This window comes from Miniopterus natalensis, chromosome 4 (genome assembly GCF_054644295.1).
Source record: "Miniopterus natalensis isolate mMinNat1 chromosome 4, mMinNat1.hap1, whole genome shotgun sequence".
Classification (NCBI taxonomy): domain Eukaryota; kingdom Metazoa; phylum Chordata; class Mammalia; order Chiroptera; family Miniopteridae; genus Miniopterus; species Miniopterus natalensis.
This window is the reverse complement of record NC_142084.1, coordinates 97,846,342-97,866,882: the sequence shown is the minus strand read 5'-3', so window position 1 is coordinate 97,866,882 and position 20,541 is coordinate 97,846,342. Positions and strand designations below refer to the sequence as shown.

General features: G+C 57.3%; 1 protein-coding gene across 1 annotated transcript in view; it reads left to right on the top strand.

Moving 5' to 3' along the window:
* The first annotated feature begins 455 nt into the window (after positions 1–455).
* FOXK1 (forkhead box K1) overlaps positions 456–20,541 on the top strand; it is a 49,386-nt gene continuing 29,300 nt past the window's right edge. The window contains exon 1 of the mRNA XM_087817024.1: positions 456–991. Within this exon, the coding sequence (XP_087673150.1) occupies positions 456–991 (536 nt within the window). The remainder of the gene's footprint in view (positions 992–20,541) is intronic.

The following is a 20,541-nucleotide window of genomic DNA, read 5'->3' as shown; positions in this document are numbered from 1 at the left end:
TGGGTGGCTCCAAAACGGAACACGGGGCACCAGGGGCCGCCTGTCCCTTTAGGGCCAGCTTCGGGCACAGCGACACCCCTGCCTGCGGGTGCCCCGGGGCGGCTGCGCTTCGGGCCGGAGGACGCGGCGCCCGGGCCGGGAAGGCGCTGAGGTCACCCGTGCAGGGCCCGCCCTTTCCAGCCGCACGTTCCGGGGGTGCCCTCCCCGCGCCCCTAGGACCGAGGCAAGCGCAGCCCGTCGGCGGAGGCGGAGGGCGAGGGGCGCTCCCTGGGGCGGGCGCGGACTCCCTCCCGCTGCCCCGAGCCCCGGCGGGAGGGCGGGCGGGGCGCGCGGCCCGCGGACTCCGCTCCGCTGCGGCGCGATCCGGGCCGGGATTCCGCGCCCGCCGCCGCCCGCGAGGCCCCGCCCCCGCCGCCGCCGCGCCGCCGCCGTCGGCCGCCCGGAGCTGCGCGAACATGGCCGAAGTCGGCGAGGACAGCGGGGCCCGCGCCCTGCTGGCGCTGCGCTCGGCGCCCTGCAGCCCCGTGCGGTGCGCCGCCGCCGCCGCCTTCCCCGCCGCCGCGGCGCCCGCCGCCCCCGCCGGCCCCGCGCCCGCCGCCCCGTCGCCGCCGCCGCCGCCGCCGCCGCCCGCCCAGCCCCCGCCGCCGCCGCCGCCGGGCGCGATCGCGGGGGGCGCGGGGGGCGCGGCGGGCGAGGCCCTGGTGGCCGCGGCGGCCGACTCGGTGCGCCGGAGCCCCGGGCCCGCGCTGGCGCGCCTGGAGGGCCGCGAGTTCGAGTTCCTCATGCGGCAGCCCAGCGTCACCATCGGCCGCAACTCGTCGCAGGGCTCGGTGGACCTGAGCATGGGCCTGTCCAGCTTCATCTCGCGGCGCCACCTGCAGCTCACCTTCCAGGAGCCCTGCTTCTACCTGCGCTGCCTCGGCAAGAACGGCGTCTTCGTGGACGGGGCCTTCCAGCGGCGCGGCGCGCCCGCCCTGCAGCTGCCCAAACAGTGAGTGCGCCCGGCGCGCCCGCAGCGCCCCCGGCCGGCCCCGCAGCGCCCCCGGCCGAACCCGCAGCGCCCCCGGCCGAACCCGCAGCGCCCCCGGCCGGCCCCGCAGCGCCCCCGGCCCGCCCCGCAGCGCCCCCGGCCGAACCCGCAGCGCCCCCGGCCGGCCCCGCAGCGCCCCCGCCCCGCCCGGGCCCGGGACCACCATGTCCCGACTCGGCCCCTCCGGGCTGGGCGCGGGCTCGCCCCTGACCCCACCCGGCCTGGGCCCGGGCTGACCCCGCCTGCGCGGGTCCCCACGGCCGCCCTGGGCCTGGGGTCGCTCCTCGCGCGCCCGGGGCGGTCGCACCCGGAGGAGCCCCTGGGGGAGGCGCGCCCCCGCCCGGAAGGCCCGAGCTGCGCCCCAGGGAGGGCGAGGGCCGGGCCGGGGGAGACATGGGGGGGGCCGGCGGGACCCCGGCCGGAGGGGAGACCGCGGGGCGCGGGGGTGCGGGGGGCGCGAGCCGTGCCGACGTCCCGGGGTTCCTTGCGCCCTGCGCTCACTTTCCCCGCTTCCGGTTCCCACGCACGCGTTCCTCCCGCGGGGAGCCCCGCTTTCGCAAGATCACGAGGAAGCCCGTCCCGCTGCGTTTCCTCCTTACGCACTTTCTTTTTCTTTTCCTTTTTTTTTTTTCTTTTTCCGGCTCGTGCGCCCCGGTGTTTGGGTTTTTCTCGGGGCGCTAGGTGCCGCGCCCCCCCCCTTCCCCCCCCCCCCCCCCCCGCTCGCCGATCTTTCACAAGCCCCCGAGCTCAGGGCGTTTTCGCTGCGGTGGTTCCGGGCCCGGAGTCGCTCTGGAAGCGTCTCCTCTCCGGGTCCGCGCGCTGGGCTGTACATACGTCCTGAGCCGTCTCCAAGCGCACCGTCCACACTGACTCACCCATTTTGCAAACACGAAAGGTATGCAGTTAGGAAAGTCAGGACTCGGGGAACGACTGAAGCTGCTTCCACCCCGCGCGCGCGTGTAATGACCCCGTCCGGTCTGCCTCGGCTCCTTCGCGCGTCTCCATCTGGGCCTTTAAACGCCCCCCGGGCCCGGCCGGAGCGCAGGGAAGCGGCGCCCTCCCCGCCCCGCGGGGCCCGTTTCTGCCCCTGCACTTTCCGTGACTCGGGGTCTGGACGGAGGTTCCGAGCGCTGGCACCGAGCAGCCCTCCCTCCAGGCTTCCTGCCGCTGCTGGGAAGGGGCCGCCGCACCAGGGCCCTCCCGGGTCTGGCATCTCCATGCGCCGGGGTTTTCTCTAGCTCGCCGGGAAGAATCTCAGCCAGGGGGGTCCTCAGATCCTTCGCTCAGTGGGCCAGACCCCAGCTGTTGTCTGTGAAATGTTTTGGGGTTCACCGTGCTGTGCAGGTTTGCCCCCTGGGAGCCGGTCTTCTCAGCGGGGCGCATCCCAGGGCCCTGCCCACCGTGCCTGCCTGGCTGTGGGACGAGGCTGTGCCGGGCCGCATCGGTGTGGGCAGTGATGGAAAGTGTGAGAACAGAACAGGCGCTGAGGGGGGGACGTCCGTGGGCACCCTTGTGTGCCTCCTAGGAAGGGCCCTTGGCTTCTGGAAACTGTCGCAGTCTGTTGACAGGTATGTCAGCAGCCTGAGCGTTTTACATTCTTTCAGAAAGTTTAAGCCTAGGTTCTCGCGTGAATAGTACTTTTTAGCGCCAAGTCCAGAGTCTTTGGCCTGTCACGTGGAAAGTAACCAAGAAGTTTTAATGAACTCAGAGCAAGGAAGCTGAATGTGTAGCCTCTGCCGCTGGAATGGGAAACTGAAAGGAGGGGTGGTGATTATTGCCTGTTCCCTTGAGGCTCTGGGACACAGCTTTGCCATGAATATTTGATGTAACAGATTTCTTTACCATAGATTTAAAATTGTTACTGTTTGGAATTGTGTTGACTTGATTGTGCTTGGATCCACTGGGCTGCAGTCCCATGAGACTCCTGCTCTTTTGTTTGCATTGTGGGGCCACCATGCACCCCCTCTCCTGACATACTGCCCCCCGGCTGCAACAGGTGGTGAGTTAAGGCCAAACTTGTTTTATCTGTGTCCCCACTCGTCTTTCTCGCTGCCCTCAGTTATTCGGAGGCAAATCACAAATGTCGTGTCACCCTGCTTGTAAGTGGTTCCGTAAAAGATAAAGATTCTTTTTTGGAAACCTAACCACAATGTCGTTATCACACCTAAAAAATTAATAATAATTTTCTACTATCATCAGACGCCCAGTCAGTGTGTGGATTTCCCTGTCACAGGAATTTTTCTTAGGCGTAGTTATTTGAGTCAGGGGCCAGCTCAGGTGCAGACACAGATTGGTTGGGGTGTCCCTGTCACCTCTTCTAACTGGCCCGCTCCATCTCACCCGCTGTCTTTTCCTTGCTGAAAAACTGAGGTCACTTGCCCCGTGTGTTTCTCACAGTGTACTTGACAGATTGGATTCCATGGTGTCTGTTCAGAGGTCCTTCCCCTTCGTTCCTGTAAGCTGGTTCTTGGACCTAGAGGTTTGATCAGGCTCAGGTTTGATGTTTTTGCCAGAAGTGCCTCATAGGCAGTGGGTGGTGTGTGTGTGTCAGGAAGCCCTCGCTGAGGCCTGGGCATTTATTGTCACCTCTGCTGTTGTTCATCTTGGCTCCTGCTCTGCTGGCTGACACTCTACTACCCTCTGAAAGACGGGCCGTGAATGGCTGGTGTTACGGATCACGGCTTCTGCACATGTACCGTGATGAACAGTAATTAATTGTAACCACCAAAGCATGTAACTACATAAATAATCGTTTTAGGCAGTATGAAAACATACAGTACGTAGTTTTTGTTGCTGTTCCAACTGATCACTTGAAGAATATCGAATTAGTCACCTTCCTACAAGTAGCTGTTAGGTTGAAAATTGTTTTGAAATTAATTAGTGAAGACAGCATGTATTAGCCGAATGCTTGCTACCCAGCATCCCCAGAGACAGAAACTGTTCCTTTCCACCCTCCCCTGGTTGCTCTGCCTCTCCCAGGTCCTTACACGACCCGATGCTGTGGCCCTGGGCGCTTGGTCCAGGAGTGGGCATGTGTGCTGAGCTGGGTTTGCACTTGGGACAAGAGAGGGTGTCAGATCTGTTTCTAGTGGTGGAGACTGGGAGATGTGACAAGCGAGGCTGTGCTGGCTGCTCCCGTGTGGAGAAAAGAGCTGTGATGAGGGATGGTGGTCTGTCGTGATATATTGTGATGTGTGCTGATGTGTGCAGAGCTGGAAGGGCCACGGAGACCACGTGGGAGATAGGCACTCAGGCCTGCCCATTATGACCTGGGCAGGGTCACCCTGGGACAGGAGAGGAAGAGATTGAGTTAGAAGAGCTTCTGAAGGAAGACATGTTGGGATGGGTGACATGTTTGGACAGGTGATTGTTGGGACAGGTGATTCTTGGGCAGAGGAGATGGGTTGAGGCTGGCCCTGAAGGAGTGGTACCTGCTGGGAGCTTGGAGGGAGGAGCCCAAGGTGCTGTATCCATGTAGCAGGGTCAACACAAGAAATGCCCTGGCCAGGTAGCTCAGGTGGTCGGAGCTTTGTCCCCTACACCAAAAGGTTGCTGGTTTGGTCCCTGGTCAGAGCACATACGGAAGGCAAGCGATCGATGCTTCTCTCTCACATCAGTGTTTCTTCTCCCCCACCCCCCCGCCCTCTCTAAAATCAATAAAAATGCATCCTTGGGTGAGGGTTTAAAAAAAAGACACAGCCCTGGCCAGTGTGGTTCAGTGGTTAGAGCATTGGCCTGCCCACCTAAGGGTCATGGGTTCAATTCCTGGTCAAGGGCACGTACCTGGGGTGTGGGCTCCCTCCCTGCCCCTGTCAGGGCTCAGGGCTCGGGTGGGAGGCCACCAGTCGTTGTCTCTCTCTCTCTTCCTCTCCCTCTCCCTCTCCCCCTTCCACTTTCTGAAAAGCAATGGAAAAAATATCCTCAGGTGAGAATTTTTTTTAAAAAGTACAAAAAGCGGCACTCTCTAAATAACTGGTTTAGTCTGGTTTTCTTGCCAGTTAGCAGTTACTTGTATCATTCACAGGGTGTCCCAAAAACACACATACGCGCACTTTGAACAATTGTAAAGGTGGTGTTTATTAAAATACACCTCATTTTCAAAACCGAGCTGTCAGCTGTTAAAGTGTGTATGCATTTTGGGGCGACACCCAGTATATTTGCTCAAAGTTAGGCCGTCGTCTTGTTCAGACTTTAGAAGGGTTTCTGGGACTGTAGCAACCTGGGAGCCAGCACATCGAGGCCATGGCAGTGAAACAGGTGCAGCTCCCCTGGAGACTGGGGCTTGTGACCCCTGCAAGAAAACTTGCGTCGCGTCGTGGAGACGAGGCTGTGGGGAGGGTGTTGCCTGTCGTGTGGTGCGTGTAGTTGGCTGTAGAGTGAATGAGTGCAGGCCTCTGTCGTGGGGGGTCGGTGTGGGAGGGTGTTGGGGGGGTCTGACGTGCCCCGTTCGTGCCCCTGAAGAAGGCCCGGCCGCGGTTCAGTTCGGGGGGGGAGGACAGCGTCTGATGTGCAGGCGCGGAGCTTTCCCCCTGGCTGGGCGCAGGTCTCGTGAGTGCTGGGACGGACCTGCTAAACCAGTGACGACTCCGTGCCAGCAGCGCCTCGTTTCCATCGTTGCCCTCCGCCTAAAGCGCTCGCCTGAGAACGAGAGGCTGCGGGAAGGCTGCCTGGCTTCCTGGAGGGAGGCCGCCCGCGACGCGCTGGGCTGGCGGTTGGTGCCTGCCGCTGCCCTCCTTCCTGGGGACTTTCGAGTTTTCTGGCCGACGTTGCTGGTGACTGCAGGGGAAGACCAGCGGGGCCCGTGTGTGAACATACCTCGCGGTGTGTGGGGGTCCAGGGAGGCATGCGGGGTGTTGTCCAGGAGCCCACCGAGGCTGCGCGAGCAGCGTGTCACGGCTGGTCTGCAGGGGCTGGCCCGTGACCCCCCAGCCGTGCACCACATGGCTGTTCTCGGACACGGCGAGGGTGAGCTGGTTGGGGTCTGCGGCGCTCAGACGGGACACTTGCAGCATCCTGCGCTGCGCTGCGCACGTGTGGCCTCCCCCCGAGGAGTTGTTTCCGGAGACTCCCAGGAGGGGATGGGTGTTTCATCCACGGCTTAAGAACCCTTTGCCCTCAGTCGCCTGTGGCGTGTCTAACCATGCTTCCGTCCTCTGGGTCTTTCCTCAGAGGCACCCCTCCTCCCTGATTCGTGTGTGCAGAGCACGAGGCCGCCCTGCTTGAGGGCTTGATGCTGCCCGGTGCCCGCGGGCCGGGCCCTGGGCTCAGCAGAGGCCCCGGAGTTTTGAGAGTTCTTCCCCTCGCCTGTCACCTGCGGGTCGGAGAGCACCGTCCCCTGGCATCCCACACCCGCGTTCATTCCAGCAGTTCTCAAGGTGCTCGGGCCAGAGCCCTGTTGTCCCCAGAGAGCTTTGGTTGGGGTGGGATTTGTCTGCCGCTCTTGCCATGTTAGAAACTAGGATTGAGAGACTAGGATACACGTATCCATTAACTTAAAAATAACAAGTGCAGCCCACTTCAAACATAACTATCTATGAAACAACAACTCTATTTCCCCCAAACAGAAAACTTAGAGGTTTTTCTGTAACCGCCTTGGGCGCCTCCCCGCTGTTCCTGCTTCTGGTCTGTTGTGCGTGGTGCTCGGGTCAGCGTGGAGGGAACCCTGCCCCGTGGGGAGACGGAGCTTCCCCGCGAGGGGACCCCAGCCCTCCGGGTCACGGAGGTTGTCCTTTGATGCCTCCCCCCAAACTCGGCTGTCGGTGGCTCCTTACAGGGTCCCCGCAGTGTGGAGCCTGAACTTCATCCGGGGACTTGGACTGTCCCGTTAAAGTCCGGTGCTCAGTCTTGCATTGTGAATACATTGTTTACCTGAAGGATCCAGCCGTTTGACGTGGTTTAATTTTTAACTTTGCTTTAAAAGTTGAGTGACACTATGTTTTTTTTGAAAGTAAAAAGTCATACAATGTAGTTACTGGCCTTATTAGCAACTTGTGGCACAGTCTGGCTTAAATCTAGTATTTTTGTATGTCAGCTCTTGATTATTTCAATGGAACTGTCCACCTTGTCGATTACTTGCTGTTTCCCTGTAACCAGGTGGGGTGGGGCCTTTTTCCCCTTCTGAGCTGGTTCTAGATGACACCCCACTGTTCTCTCAGCCCCAGGTGTGGGGCCACCAGGAGAAAGGCGGGGGACGTGGAGCCCTGCCAGTCCTCAGGGTGTTGGTGACGTGATTTCATGGGAGGGCCTCTGTTGGGATCGTCATGAAACCTCAGCACACTTTAAACATAGACATTCACTGTCTCCCTCCCCAGTCTGACTGTTTTCCTTGGTGGGCAGCTTTCTCTCTCTCCCTCCTCACAGAAGGTAAAACTGACCTGTCCTGAGAAAGCTTTGCTCTCTGTGACTCGTCAGAAACGCAAGAGGTGCTCCTCTCTTTCCTAAGGCCTGTGGTGTAGGGCGCCAGGGGCCTCAGCCCCTCCCAGGCCTGCCTGGCTCTGACGCACAGATAGTTTGGGTTTGGGGGGCAGCTATAGGATTCAAACGGTAATTTTACAGCCTCGCATTGGAATGCTGAGCCACGTCTTTGTGTGAGCCTGTCCTGCCGCGGGGGATGTGGAGGACGCGGGGCCTCCGCTGGCTGGGGAGCTGCGGGCGGGACGCACCGTGGGCGTGCGTGGCCCAGGCTGCTGCACGTCAAACGGCGGGCCCTCGGGGAGCCAGCCTTCCTGGAAATGCTTCCGCTCCCGCCGGCTGACGAAGCTGAGGAGCCTCCTAGATGCTACCAGGAGCCCAGCTGGAAATAGTGAAAAATCGTCCTGAACTGATCTGGAAGGAATGTTAAGGTGGGATCCGAGGGAGCTCAAGGCAGCAGTGAGCTGGGGGCCTGAGGGGGTGGGACAGGCACGCTGCCAGAGGCTGTGCTCCTCTCCTCTCCCTGGGCACAGAAATGTCCTGCCCCTTGGCAGGCACGTGCCTGCAGCGGGGAGAGTGACTCGCAGGCTGAGGGAGACGCCGCCCCTGCGATGGCCGCCTCCCTCTGCGCCGCCGGGCCCCCGCACCCAGGGCCCCCGCCCCCAGGGCCCCCGCACCCAGGGCCCACGCACCCAGGGCCCCCGCACCCAGGGCCCCCGCACCCAGGGCCCACGCACCCAGGGCCCCCGCACCCAGGGCCCCGAGAGCCCGGCCTCGCGCCGGCCAGGGTGGCAGCTGCCTCACAGGTGTTTTCCTCCGCAGGCCGGGTGCGAGCACACTTCTCGGGCTGCCTGTCCTGGGCCAGCCGGTGGGCCCTGTGGAGAGCCGGGAGCTTCCCGCAGCAGCCGCGGGGCGCTGTGCGCCACCCGCAGGGGAGCCCGGGCGTGTGTGACTGGGGGCGGAAGGACCGATTTTTGTCTAGCTCAGTTAATTTAGGTTTCAGTAGCCACGTGCGCCGCTGCCTGCGGGTGTCCCGGACGAGGACCTGGGCCCCTGGGTGTGGCCACCGCCTCAGTTTACCCCAGTCAACCCCAGGCACCAGCCCTGTTTCTGCAGCTCCCTCGGGTGAGAAAGACCAAGCGGGGCCTCAGCCAGACCCGCAAAGTTGCCTGTGGGACAGGTGTGCGGAGGCACCTGCAGCCCCGCTTTCCCCAGAAGACTCTTGTCACTGACCAGTCCCTCCACTTTCTGCTGCTCCGGACGCAGGTCAGGCAGCATGCACGGTCCTGTCGCTTCACCACCCGAGTTCTTCTTGAAGCCCAGGGGACAGTAAGGGCCTGAGAGACGGTTCCTGTGGATTGCAGACAAAGGGAAGACCCAGACTTGCTGGTGAGGGAAATCCAGAGTGTCCGCGGCGGCCCCGGGTGACTGTGCGTCTGGGATATTATTGATGGGCTGCGTGTGAGCCCAGCTCTTGACTAGCGATACTGTGGTTTCTGTCCTTACAGATTTATAAAGTCCTTTATAAACAAGTGTGTGTGTGTGCCTGCCCCGCCCGCCGTCTGCATGGACACCTGCTCACACCTGGTGGCCCTTGTCAGTTGCTTGGTCACTGTATGGTGTGGCTTGAGTAGTATCTGTCCCCTCAGGAAGCTGTGAGTTCCACGAGGACCGTGTCAGTTCCCGGTGCCAGCACAGTGCTTGCACTCAGAGGCCCTCAGCGTGGTTGAGAGAATGTGTGTGTGTAGCCTGTGGGCTGCTGGCGGTTCTGATAGGGAAGCTACAGCCTCTGGCTCACGGAACGTTCCAGGGTAGGTGTTTCTACTCAGTGCTCAGAAAACCTCTGTCACATCGGGAATCAGGCCTGGCTGGCACTGTCTGGTGACGCCGCCCCCGGTCAGCTCACTTTCCAGGCCCCGGGTGCCTGCCGCGGGCCTGCGGCGGGCGCGTGGGGCAGTGTTGATGGGCAGGCGGGAAGCGCAGCTCTCGCTCTGCTCACGTGCCAGTGGCCACAGCTGGTCCAGGCCGCTTGGGAGGGGACCGTGTGCCCAGGGAGAAGGGGCGCCTGTGGTGAACAGCTAGCCCATCTCGGCCACATTTAGGTCCCATCAGCAAACTACAGTCTATGAGCCAAGTCCGACCAGACTCTTGTTTTTATAAATAAAGTTTTATTGGAACACAGCCATGTTTACATGCTGTAGGCTGCTTGCTTGGTTGAGACCGGCCATGTGGTCTGAAAACCTAAAACACTTAGAGAAATGGTGTGCACACCCCTGCCCTGGACCCGCCTTCCTCCACGTCGAGGCATTTGACAGGTACCTCAAGACCCGCCTTCCTCCACGTCGAGGCATTTGACAGGTACCTCAAGACCCTCGAATTGCTCGCTTTCTCTAGACAGAGCCCTGTGTTTAGTAAGTTCTGTTTCGCCCTAGGTGCTTCACATAGGTGTTTGGGGATGGCCAATGTGAACAGGGCCTTTTTGCCTTTTCTAAAGGGTCAGCGCCTACATGGGGCAAAGGTGGGCTGTCTGCGCATGTCTGTTTTATTTTTTTGGTTTGGGCTTCATAATACTAATTTATTTTTTAATTTTCCATTTTGAAAAAATTTTAAACTTCTAAAGTTGCAAGACCAGTACAAATATTTCTGTGCTTCCTCTGGCCAGATCCATGGGTTTCTAACATTCCCCCGTGCACTCTAGCACCTCGTGTGTTCTGTGAGGGCGGGTCATGCGCATCACACCCTCTCCTCAATACTGCACGTTTCCTGAGAAAGGGACATGTCCACTTCCATGGCCCTGTCCTTAAATTCAGGACGGTTCCCATCACTGCGATGCTGTTGTCTGGCCCACAGCCCGGTTCTGTCTGTCGTCCCAGCAGCGTCCCTGTGGTATTGCCCCCTCTCCCCCCGGGGCCCAGCCCAGGATCGGCCTTGGTTCAGTGTCCTGTCCTGTCTCTTGACCCTGGAACAGCTCCTCCGCCTTCCTTTGTCTTGACTGACCTTGACTTTTTTAAAGGAAAGCAGGGCAGTTATTTTATCGGATGCCCCTCAGTGTAGACTCATCTCACTTAACAAAATCCTGCTCAGATTCAGGTTGAGCATCTCTGACTGGACCTTTAGGAAGGGGACACGTGCCCTCCTCGTGGCGTCACGTGGATGCGTGGGATGCGTGGTGTCCCTGATGGAGATGCTGCCTGGACTTGTTTCAGCTGTTGTCCGGCTTCTGCACCAAATAATTATTGTTTCTCCTTAGTAATTAAAAAGTAACTTTTGAGATTCAGCAATGGAATAAAAACTAATTTTTATCCTGTCACATTGACCTTTTTTTAGTAACAGTTTTTAATTCACTTTTCACATGTGTTTTCTAGGTCATGCTCTTCCTCTGCACATAAAGGTTACTCTGTCTCGTTTCCGCAGTTGTGTGCCTCATTTCTTTCTGTTGCCTTGCTGAGTTGCCAAGAACCGCCACATAACAGCGAAGACGGTAATTTATCTCTAGCCTGACGGGAGTGCTCTCGGGCACTTCAGAGCAAACATACCTTCGGGGCTTAGAGCCACCTTCTTAAAGGGCCTCTGGTGCCTCTGAGCAGGTCCCGGCCAGCTCCCCGGCCAGCCATCTCCTTACTGTAGGAGCCGGTGATGTGTGTACCTGCTGCACTCCAAGTGCTGTAGGGGTGGGACTGTGCTTTTCTGCTTCTACTCCTGTAGCCCTGGTACCTGCCAGTATACTTGGCACCCTGTGGGCACCCTGTACGTTGTTGACAGATCTGAGTGCAAAAACAGTCTGGCCGGAGAAAGTGATGCGACGTTACATCAGCTTAGCTTTCGACCGCCTGGCTTCACCACCTCCCAGCCCGGTGCCCTTGGGCAGGTGACCCAACTTCAGTCTCCTGTCTCCTGGTGCAGAGTGTGTGCACACTGCCTGGCTCTGGGTAGTTACGAGAAGCTAAGTGAAGGTGGTGTGTCACAGCTCACCCCATGCTGGCGCACAGATAGTCCCCAGGTGCCTGCTTCATCTGTCATCACTGCCGTCATGTGACCTTGTGAAAGAGGGACTGCTGCCACTTGACAAGGCAGCTGGTGTGGGCAGTGAGATCTGAGTCCTTTGCATGGAAACTTTGCAGAGCCTGGAGCTGGTCGCAGTGGAGTAAACGAGCCTTTCGCTTTCTAGCTAGGCCCAGGCACCGCGGGGTGTCACAAGGGTCATTGCTGGGGTGTCGTGGAGTACCTCATTGTTGCATTGGCGGGAGAATGGGCTTGGAATTGCCAGGTCCCCCCAGCTCCTAAGGTTGTATGGTCAGTGAAATAGTGGGTTTTCGTATTTCCTTGAGCTGCTTCTCCAAAGAATGGGAGCTCCAGATCCAGGGGATGGGAAGACACACTTGGGTTTTGCTGTGAACCAGGTTGGGTGAGCTCTGCAGGTGGCTGAAGCCTAGGCAGGGCCCCCGAGCTGGACCGAGGTCCTTGACCTCCAGGTTCCTCTGGACCAGTAGCTTCACTGCCGTGTTTTCCCACCTCGAGGTGGGAAAGTTGTGAATTGGAGATGGAAACCTAGAACTGGTTAAATAACTCACGTGTGTTTCAAGGTGTTACAAAGGTACGGAAAAGTACAGAGGCTAATTTCACACGCATTTGTGTGCCCGAGAAGAATGAACACTTGCTTACATCTCATTGTATTTTTAAGCCTTTTTTAAAAAGAGAGCACATTGCAGAGCCATGGTCTCCTGTCACCTTCCCAGCCTGTTTCCCTCCTCCAGAGGCAGCAGCCCCTCGGACCTCTCTGCTTTCCACACACATGGACGTCCCTGGATAATGTGTTGTCTGGTTGGGGGGCAGTAATTTACGTAAATGGAGCCATACAATCTCTTTATTACACTCCATGTGTTTCCCACTTCTCCAAGAAGACTTTGTGTGTGATACCATCAGACACAAGTAACTGACTGACTCTGTTGCCCTAGTATCTGGACCTCAGCCCTGCCCTGCTGGGCAGCCGTTTCCACCTTCCTTGTTCTGACCGCGGCGGCTTCCTTGGTGCCTCGCATGGCCTTGCCGACCTCCAGCAGGGCTGCTGTGTGCTCGCGGCGTCAGGAGCTCCTCCAGGTGTCAGGTGGAGCGTCACTGCCTGCTCCGGGGGAGGGGCTAGTCTCCAGTGCCGTCCCTGAGCTCCCGGCCAGGCCCTGTAGCAGCAGCAGGACCGGAGGTGAAGTGGGCAGCAGGCTCTCAGAACTTGGACCAGACCCAGGCCCCTCTGAAGAGCAGCATCGGGCGGGCTCTTCCAGGAGTGCCAGTCCCTCCACCCTGTTTGTGGCTCAGTGTCTCCTTCACCTTTATTTTTTTATTAAATTTTTTTTTTTTTAATCCTCACATCAGGATATTTTTTCCATCGCTTTTCAGAGATAGTGGAAGGGAGAGGGGAGGAAAGAGAGAGAAACACTGATGTGAGAGACATTGATTGGTTGCCTCCCCGGGGATCGAGCCTGCAGCTGAGGCTCTAACCCCTGAGACCCACCGGCAGGGCTCCTTCACCTATTCTGTGGGCCCTGGGGCCCTCATCAACGTTCAGCCCGTACGTGGGCGTAGTTATTCCTCGGGTTTCCTACCTGCTGGTACTCCTCTAACCTCAGGGGTGGACTGTCATTCCCGTATTTGGTGCTTGTGTTTGTTTCTGTTTTCCAATCGATTTCATCAGGTTTTATTATAACTCCTTGTAGCCTTTATCGTTTAACAATTTTCAAAATTGTAATTCCATTTTGTTTGCTGTCACCTGAGAAGCCAGGGAGGTATATGATGTGTTTTTAACAAGATAACTAAAAAAAATAGGTAAAATTTTTAAAGTCAGTGACTTTTTAAAGAAGTAGAGCAGGGGTGGGGAACCTTTCTTCTGCCAAGGACCAATTGGATATTTATAACATCATTCACAGGCCATGCAAAATTGTCAACTTAAAAGTTAGCTATGAAAAAAGCTCCTAGATTTATTGACTTCTGAGTCTCTCTCGCCTGTGGCAGAGCCAGACCAAATGTTTTCTCCAACCGTATATGGCCCGGGGGAAGGACGTTCCCCACTCCTGGAGTAGAGGGTCATCTTTAGAGAGCTCCAAAATGACAGTTCCTGAGGACTCCCAGTACTAATGTGGGCATTTGGGTTCCGAAGCTTGTTTGGGAGCTCATCTTATCAGCTCCAAGTCTCTGACTTTCTTAGGTCAAAATTCTTCCGTGTCATTTGTTTTTGGAGGAACCAATTTTTAAGAGAAAGCAGGAAAAAAGTGCACTTTAGCTTTTCTGCTATATTTCTATATAATCTTTATTATTTCAAACTTTTTGGTGTTATACATGCAGCTCGGTGCTTATGGAAAATACAGACACGTGGCAAGGAGACACCACATGTCGCTCCACTCCGCAGGGATGACCACTGACTGTTGCCACTTGGCGTTTTCCTGTGTTTGTTTCCTTAAAAAAGAAAACAAGCCCAAGCAGGCACTTTGCTGGAACCACGGGATTTCACAGCTGCCTGTGGTGTCCCCCCACTGGGACTTGACAGCACCATTTTCATGTTAATGTCGGTTAGAGGAGGAGTAGGTTAGTGTCGCTGGGCCTCCTGGGTGAGGTGATCACCTGCGGCACTCTCTGCCCTGAAGGCTAAAGAGAAGGGAGGGGACCCCGCTGGGCTCTGTGAACGCTGTGGCCTGGCCTGGGGGGGCTGGGCTGCTCCTGGCTCCCTGCCCACTGCTCGGCCTGGTTTCTGCAGTTCGCTCTTCTCGGGAAGGAACCTCCCACCGTCTTCTCCTGGGCTGAATTCCCGTGCACCGGATCAGATACCGCTTGAGCTCTCTACTTGTTCTGAGTTGTTAGCAGGGTGGAGCATGTTAGAGGGTCCTGATGCACCTGGCTGGACATTGCACAGGGCGGAACGTCGTCAGGGAGAGTGTGGTCAGGGCGAGGTCCTGCTGACCCGAGGTCAGCCCCCCGCCACCCTGGCCTGGCTGCCCAGCCCACACACCCCCGTTTGCAGGGGCCTTCCTTCCCAGGGGAGCTCCCTGGGGAAGCTGTTCCTAGCACTTTTTAATTTTTTTGCAGGATCTACAAATAATTTTATTGAAACTGAACAAATAACACAACAGCTCGTGGCAAAATCTCACGAGGAAAGGGCTCAACTACTTTACACCTTCACTGAACTGTTGCCGTTTCTTTGTAAAGATGAGAGCTGGACCTGAGGGTTTCCTGCCTGAGACTGTAAGGGAGAGTAGGTGCCCCGTGGGCCCAGGCACAGACCCTGTGGGCGGTGACGGGGTGGGGCCAGCTAGTTGGGGGCACACCAGCCCAGACTCGGAACGATGACGTTTCCCTCTCCCTGTTTCCTGTAAGGTGTGTGTACCGTGTTCATGGTTTTTTATCAAGCACTGTGGACATAGGCTGCACAAACCCTCGGAGACATGTTGCTGGGAATGTAGGGCATGGAGCTGGCTGGCGGGGAAGGTGGGCACCGCACAGAGTGTCTGGCTCGTTTTTATTTCAGAGAAAACTGTCCTGATGAATAGGCCTTGGGGAGAAATCCTGGGACTGGCGATGCGATTTACATAACAATTAAGCCGCCCTCTCCACGTGCGCTATTCAGCTCTGTTAACCTGCTTTATGGCCCAGTTTCCCCAAATGGACAGTTTCTTCTGGCACTAAAATATACTCAGATATGGGAGTGTGTCCAGCGCCAGTGGGGTTTCGGAGCGGCCGTGGAATTACTTCTTTACCTCCCTCTGACTGTTTGCTGGCTGCTTCACCGACCCCGTCTGTGCCCCCGAGTGCCACGCTCTTCCTCTGGCTGACGGGTGTGAGCGCCTGTTTGCCAAGGGGGCTCGGTTTTTCCCACGTTCTCCCAGTTCTGATGAATGGAGGGAGAGCTGCCGGGCAGCTCTTGGGATTGACTGAGGGCGTGTCCTCTGGCCTGGGCTCCACTTTCCTGGATCTGAGCTCTGCGGCTTTGAAGGCCTGAGTCTTAAGCCAAATAAAGGCCTTTTCAGACTCCACTCGCTGCTGATTCCGCTGTCCTGTGCTTTGTTTGGGGCTTTCTGCAGGAGGCAGAGAGGTCTCTAAAGCAGTCCTGTTGCTATGTAAACATCAGCTGGTTGCCAGCGATTCTCCCGGCCTCCCCTGGGAAAACTGGCAGCACCTCCGAACTGGTCCAACTGGTTTCAGCAGTGCCTGCCGTCTGGGGCAGACTGGCCTGCAGGTACATCCCAGGGAGCGAGACCACGCCCTGGGGAAGGGTCGCCTCGGTTAAAATCCCACTTGACCTTAAGTCATCCACAGTTACTTGGTCGGTTTTGTGTGGGATTTTGTGACAGAACAAGAACAAAGGTGACCAATATAGCAGTTTTCCCCAAGTGGTATTAACATCAACTTTTGTATGATCTGGTAAAGAATTTTCTCCCAAATACTCCTGTGGTGGAGCCGGGGCAGCCAGGTCAGCTGACAGGGAGGCGTGGCCCGCCCTCCAGTCTCCTAGGAGGGTTTAGTGCTGGCTGTGCTGGGGGTGGCCCCACTCCTCCTGGCTTCTCCCTCTCGGGGAATTGGGGGGGCCTGCTCCTCCTGGCTTCTTCCTCTCGGGGAGTTGCAGGGGTTGTGAGACGCAGCTCCTAGAACAGAGGCCCTTGGGAGCATGGATTCCTGGGAGTGACCAGAGGAGCACTCGGTGGCTGTTAACATTGGAGCCCAGGTCCCCTTGTCCCCAGCAGTGTGTGCCTGTCGTGGCCTCCGATGCCCTTCCCACTCCTCGCCTCCTGGAGGCCCCCTCGGCCTTGTCTGCCTGGTGCTGTGTTACTGGGTCTGGGTGAGGCCCTTGACTGTGTGGCTCCTTTTCATCTCCACTTCTCTTCAGCAGCATCTACAGCTCTGTGTTTACTTGTCTCCTTGCCCAGGTTGCAGTCCTGTCTCCTAGGGGAAATCATAGTTTGTGGCCCTGTAGAGGGCCAGGCACCTGACAGTGCTCAGTACCTGTGTGGTGGTGATGAAGGCTGAGTGGCGCGCTGTGGGCAGCCATCTCTGGGCAGCCTCGGGGGCACCCCGCCTGCCAGCGAGGGCCTTGTCTGGGACTTGACCCCATGCGGCACCACAGACCTTCCCCAAGAACTCCGCTCTTGTCTGCAAACGTGAACATCTCCTGCAGAGCCGGGGCAGGGTGTAGGCTCTGGTGCCCACATCGTGTGGTGTGCCAGGCATTGGAAGGGTCTAGTTTCAGAATATAGCTTTGGTGAAACTGTGAACAGATTTTGCCACAGTGAAGTTTAATTCACATGATGATAATTTCAAATTGCGTATTGTGCCTTGGGTTTGGATGTTGGGGCAGTGAAATTCCACAGTGTGACAGAGACTCCTGACATTGAGCACCTGGAGCTGCCCCTTGAGTCCTCCCACTGCTCACCTGTACAGCAGGCGTGGGGCGTGGTGACGCCCGCTCCGTAGTGACAGTGAGCAGCTCCCGGAGGACGGCCCCGTGGTGTCAGCATTCTGGTGCTGAGGAAAGAACAGACAAAAGAAGTTACCTTTTAAAATTACACTGCATGTGGTGAGTTGATTCAGCAGCAGTTTTTATGGATTTTACTGTGCAAACATTTTTAAAAGAATTCAGTTTCTTTGTTTGCTCATCTGAGGGGTTGGAAGGTGAGGGCTGAAGTGAACGCCATCCCTGAGTCCGATGACCTGCCTCCTGGAGGCTTGGGTTCCTCATCTGTCACAGTGCAGACACCGGCCTCTCTGGATTGGGAGGCCTCCGGGAAGTTCTGGATAGTGGGTTTCCTTCCTCAGGCTCTGCCTGCGTGGCTGGATTTATTTACAGTGATTCAGATACAGTGGTGTCCACCCGTGATGTATTACAGGTTATGGGTGGAGTGTGGGAACCGTCTTATACTTGTAACAAAGCAATTAGTGTGGGCTTTGGACAGGTGGGTGTGGCCAGGTGCATGGCTTCGGGTGGAGTGGGGGGGGGCTCTGCAGTGGGAGACAGGTCTGCCCAGGTGGTTGGCATCACCCAGGCTGCTGGTAATAGAGACTGAACTTGGATCAGGCCACCTACCTTCCCCACTTGGAATTAGCACAGTGCCCTGGCCTGACTCCTCCCGTTTCAGTCTTCATTCCTGGAGTTACCTCTCGCTGTGCCGTGTGGTTCATCCTTCCTAGAGAAGTGCATTGATCAGTCCATGTTACCCAGGGAGCAGCCGTCGGGGGTGGGGGGAACCTGTCACAGTTCATTAGCTGCAGGGAGCTTCAAGCTACCGAGGGAGGGCTCTAGGGACCCCGATCTGTGGGTTACAGGTGGCAAAGCTGGGACTTCATCCCACAACTCCTGACCTTGAGTCCTCTGCTCTGTCTACTAACACGGGAGTCTCCTCATAATGCCACACCTGAGACGGTTTCTTCCTTGGCAGTAAGTCCTGCACCGGGAGGTTGTGCCCAGGGCAGCCTCAGTGAAGCAGAGGTCCAGGCCCAGCGCTCACGCGACGTGTCATGTGGTATCAGGGAGGCTGGGTGTAGCGACAGATCCACCAGAAACCAGCTCCTGTGGCAATGCAGAAGGAAATGCTCCTTCCCTGGGGGCCACGGGGTTAGCGGAGGATTCAGGGAGCGTGCACATGCCCTTCCTCAACGCATTGGCCCAGAAACAGCTCCTGTCCCTCCACTCACATTCCCTCTGCAAGAACCTGTCTCCGTGGCACGCGCCACTGCACAGGAGGATGCTGGGAAGTGTCATTTAGTTGTGTGCCCCAAACAGAAGAGTGGGTTTTGGGGAGCAGCTAGCAGAGAAGGCCGATGTGGATTTCGAGGAGGGGTCCCTTGGGGAAGGAAGGCATGGCCCTCTCGGTAGACCTCAGACATCTGGGCAGGTGGGGAGCGTGGAAGGGTGTGCTGGCCGGGCACACCGGAGGGGTTGCGAGTAGGTGAGCGACGCCGTGAGCGGTCAGCAGCAGCCCACACATGGTTGTCGTGCGGTGGCCACGTGGTGTGAAAAGACCTGTACACAAGCCTGTAGGAGAGCTGAGGATGATGGTGATACAACTGTGTATAGATTGGCTCTTGGCACACCCACTGTGCTGCAGTCCCACCGTGATCCCTCAGGGTGGGAATGGCGTTGCCACACTTCACAGAGGGGGACTGGGTTTAGAGGTCGACGGCCTTCCCCGGGTCACACAGTGCTGGATTGTGCCCAGCAGGGCTCCCATGCAGGGCCATCAGGAAGTAACGTTCAGGTGTGCAGACTGGGGACGGATACACACGAGCTTGACCTTGAACAAAGTCGGACTTGGCTTAATGGGAACGAAGGTTAGGAATGGGGCAGGGACTCCACGCAGAAGCCAGCAGAGCCCAGATGCCAGGAAACAAGATGAGTGGGTGGGGGGAGGCTGGGGCTGGGGGGCACTGAGCCGCCTCGGAGCCAGTGCCAGGAGACGTGAGGGGAAGGATGTGGGCGATTGTCCGAAACCAGGCAGGCATCTGTGCTTATCTGGTATTATCTCCTTGGTTTATTTGCCCTTACATGTAAGACGGGAGGAGAGGGGAGATGAGGGCCATGTGCCGCTCCCGATGGCCAGGCTGCATCCCACTGGCTGTGACTGCTCGAGGTTGCTCACTCTGACCTTCATTCGATTCCTGTCTCAGAAACGTGGCTGCTCTCGCCCAGCCAGCGTGGCTCAGTGGTTGAGTGTCGACCTGTGAACCAGGAGATTGTGGTTCGATTCCCGGTCAGGGCACATGCCCAGGTTGTGGGCTTGATCCCCGGTTGGGGCGTGCGGGAGGCAGCCGATCAGTGACTCTCATCGTTGATGTTTCTTTCTCTCTCCCTCTCCCTCCCTCTCTCTGAAATCAATAAAAACATGTTTTTTAAAGAAGCATGGCTATTCTAAGTGTAAACGGAGCGAGAGTTGTAAGGTGGCATCTACTCTGCGTGTCGTGTTGACGGTCGGAGGCGGTGAAGAGTCCAGAGGGCTGGCCCGTTCCCCTGAGAAGGGAGCAACGTGTTCTTCCCAGGTTGACTGTTTACCCTCCAGGAATCGGTGTTTCCACAAGGTGTCTGAGGCTACCTGTCTGCCTCCACACTTCCTTGGGAAGGAGCCCTCAGTGGACAGAGTCTGCCCACTGCCCCAGCTGCGCACATTCCTCTTATCCTGGCAGTAGTCGTGTCTGTCTGACTCGGTGAACCAGCTCCCTGGCTCCTCACTCGCCGGGGCCTGTCCCCACCTTGCCGACCGTGCCTGTCTCGGGTGACGCTCGGTTCTGTTTATGCTCCCGAGCGCACCCGGTCCATTTATGATTAAACGCTGCTCAAACAGCGGGCAGGGTTTGTTGACACTTGGGGCTGAGGTGGACGGAGGCTGGGAGGCTGAGTCATCTCTCCGTCTGGTTGTTTCCACTTGATGAGAGATGACATTCATTTTTAAATTGTGCTCATAGTTCTGTGATTTCTGCGGAACTCTGAACAAGATTTTATTTTTAAATTATGGTAAAAAGGGAGGAAAATGGTGAATACTTAAGGGGCAGCCCAGTCCCTGGCCCCCTTTGGTTGATAAGTGTCACATCTAGATTCATAACCTGAGACCTTGTTCAGGTAATTTGTCCAAGTAAGTTTGTGGCTTAAAAAAAGTCTCTTTCTGCTCTATTCATTTGCTGGTTAGATTTTTAAATAATCGACAGAGAAGGTGCGTAACTGTTTGTAGCCCATAGTGTAAGCTTAAAGCAGTGGAAGTGTTTCTTTTATGTAATCATTCCAGCTCTGTTTGTGCCAGGCCCTGCCTTGGAGGAGGGCCGGGGAGACCAGGGAAACAGGTGGAGTGAGATCCAGGGACAGTGTGGCCCATGAGAGGTCAGCTTCCTGGACAGAGATGCTGTGGCCGCGTCCTTTGACTTCTCGCTCATCTTCAGGATGCTGTTTAGCCCTCCAGGTGTGAGCACTGACAGGGGACTCCCAGGTCTTGTCACGTTCCCGTGGGCAGGACAGGGAGCCTTACTGTGGCTCTAGGAGAAACCATACCTCTCCCCCCGTCTTCGAGACGGCCCAGGTAGGATCTGGGTCCGTTACCTTAGTCTGTAAAAGTAGGTGTGCTTTGTTTTCTTTTTAGGAC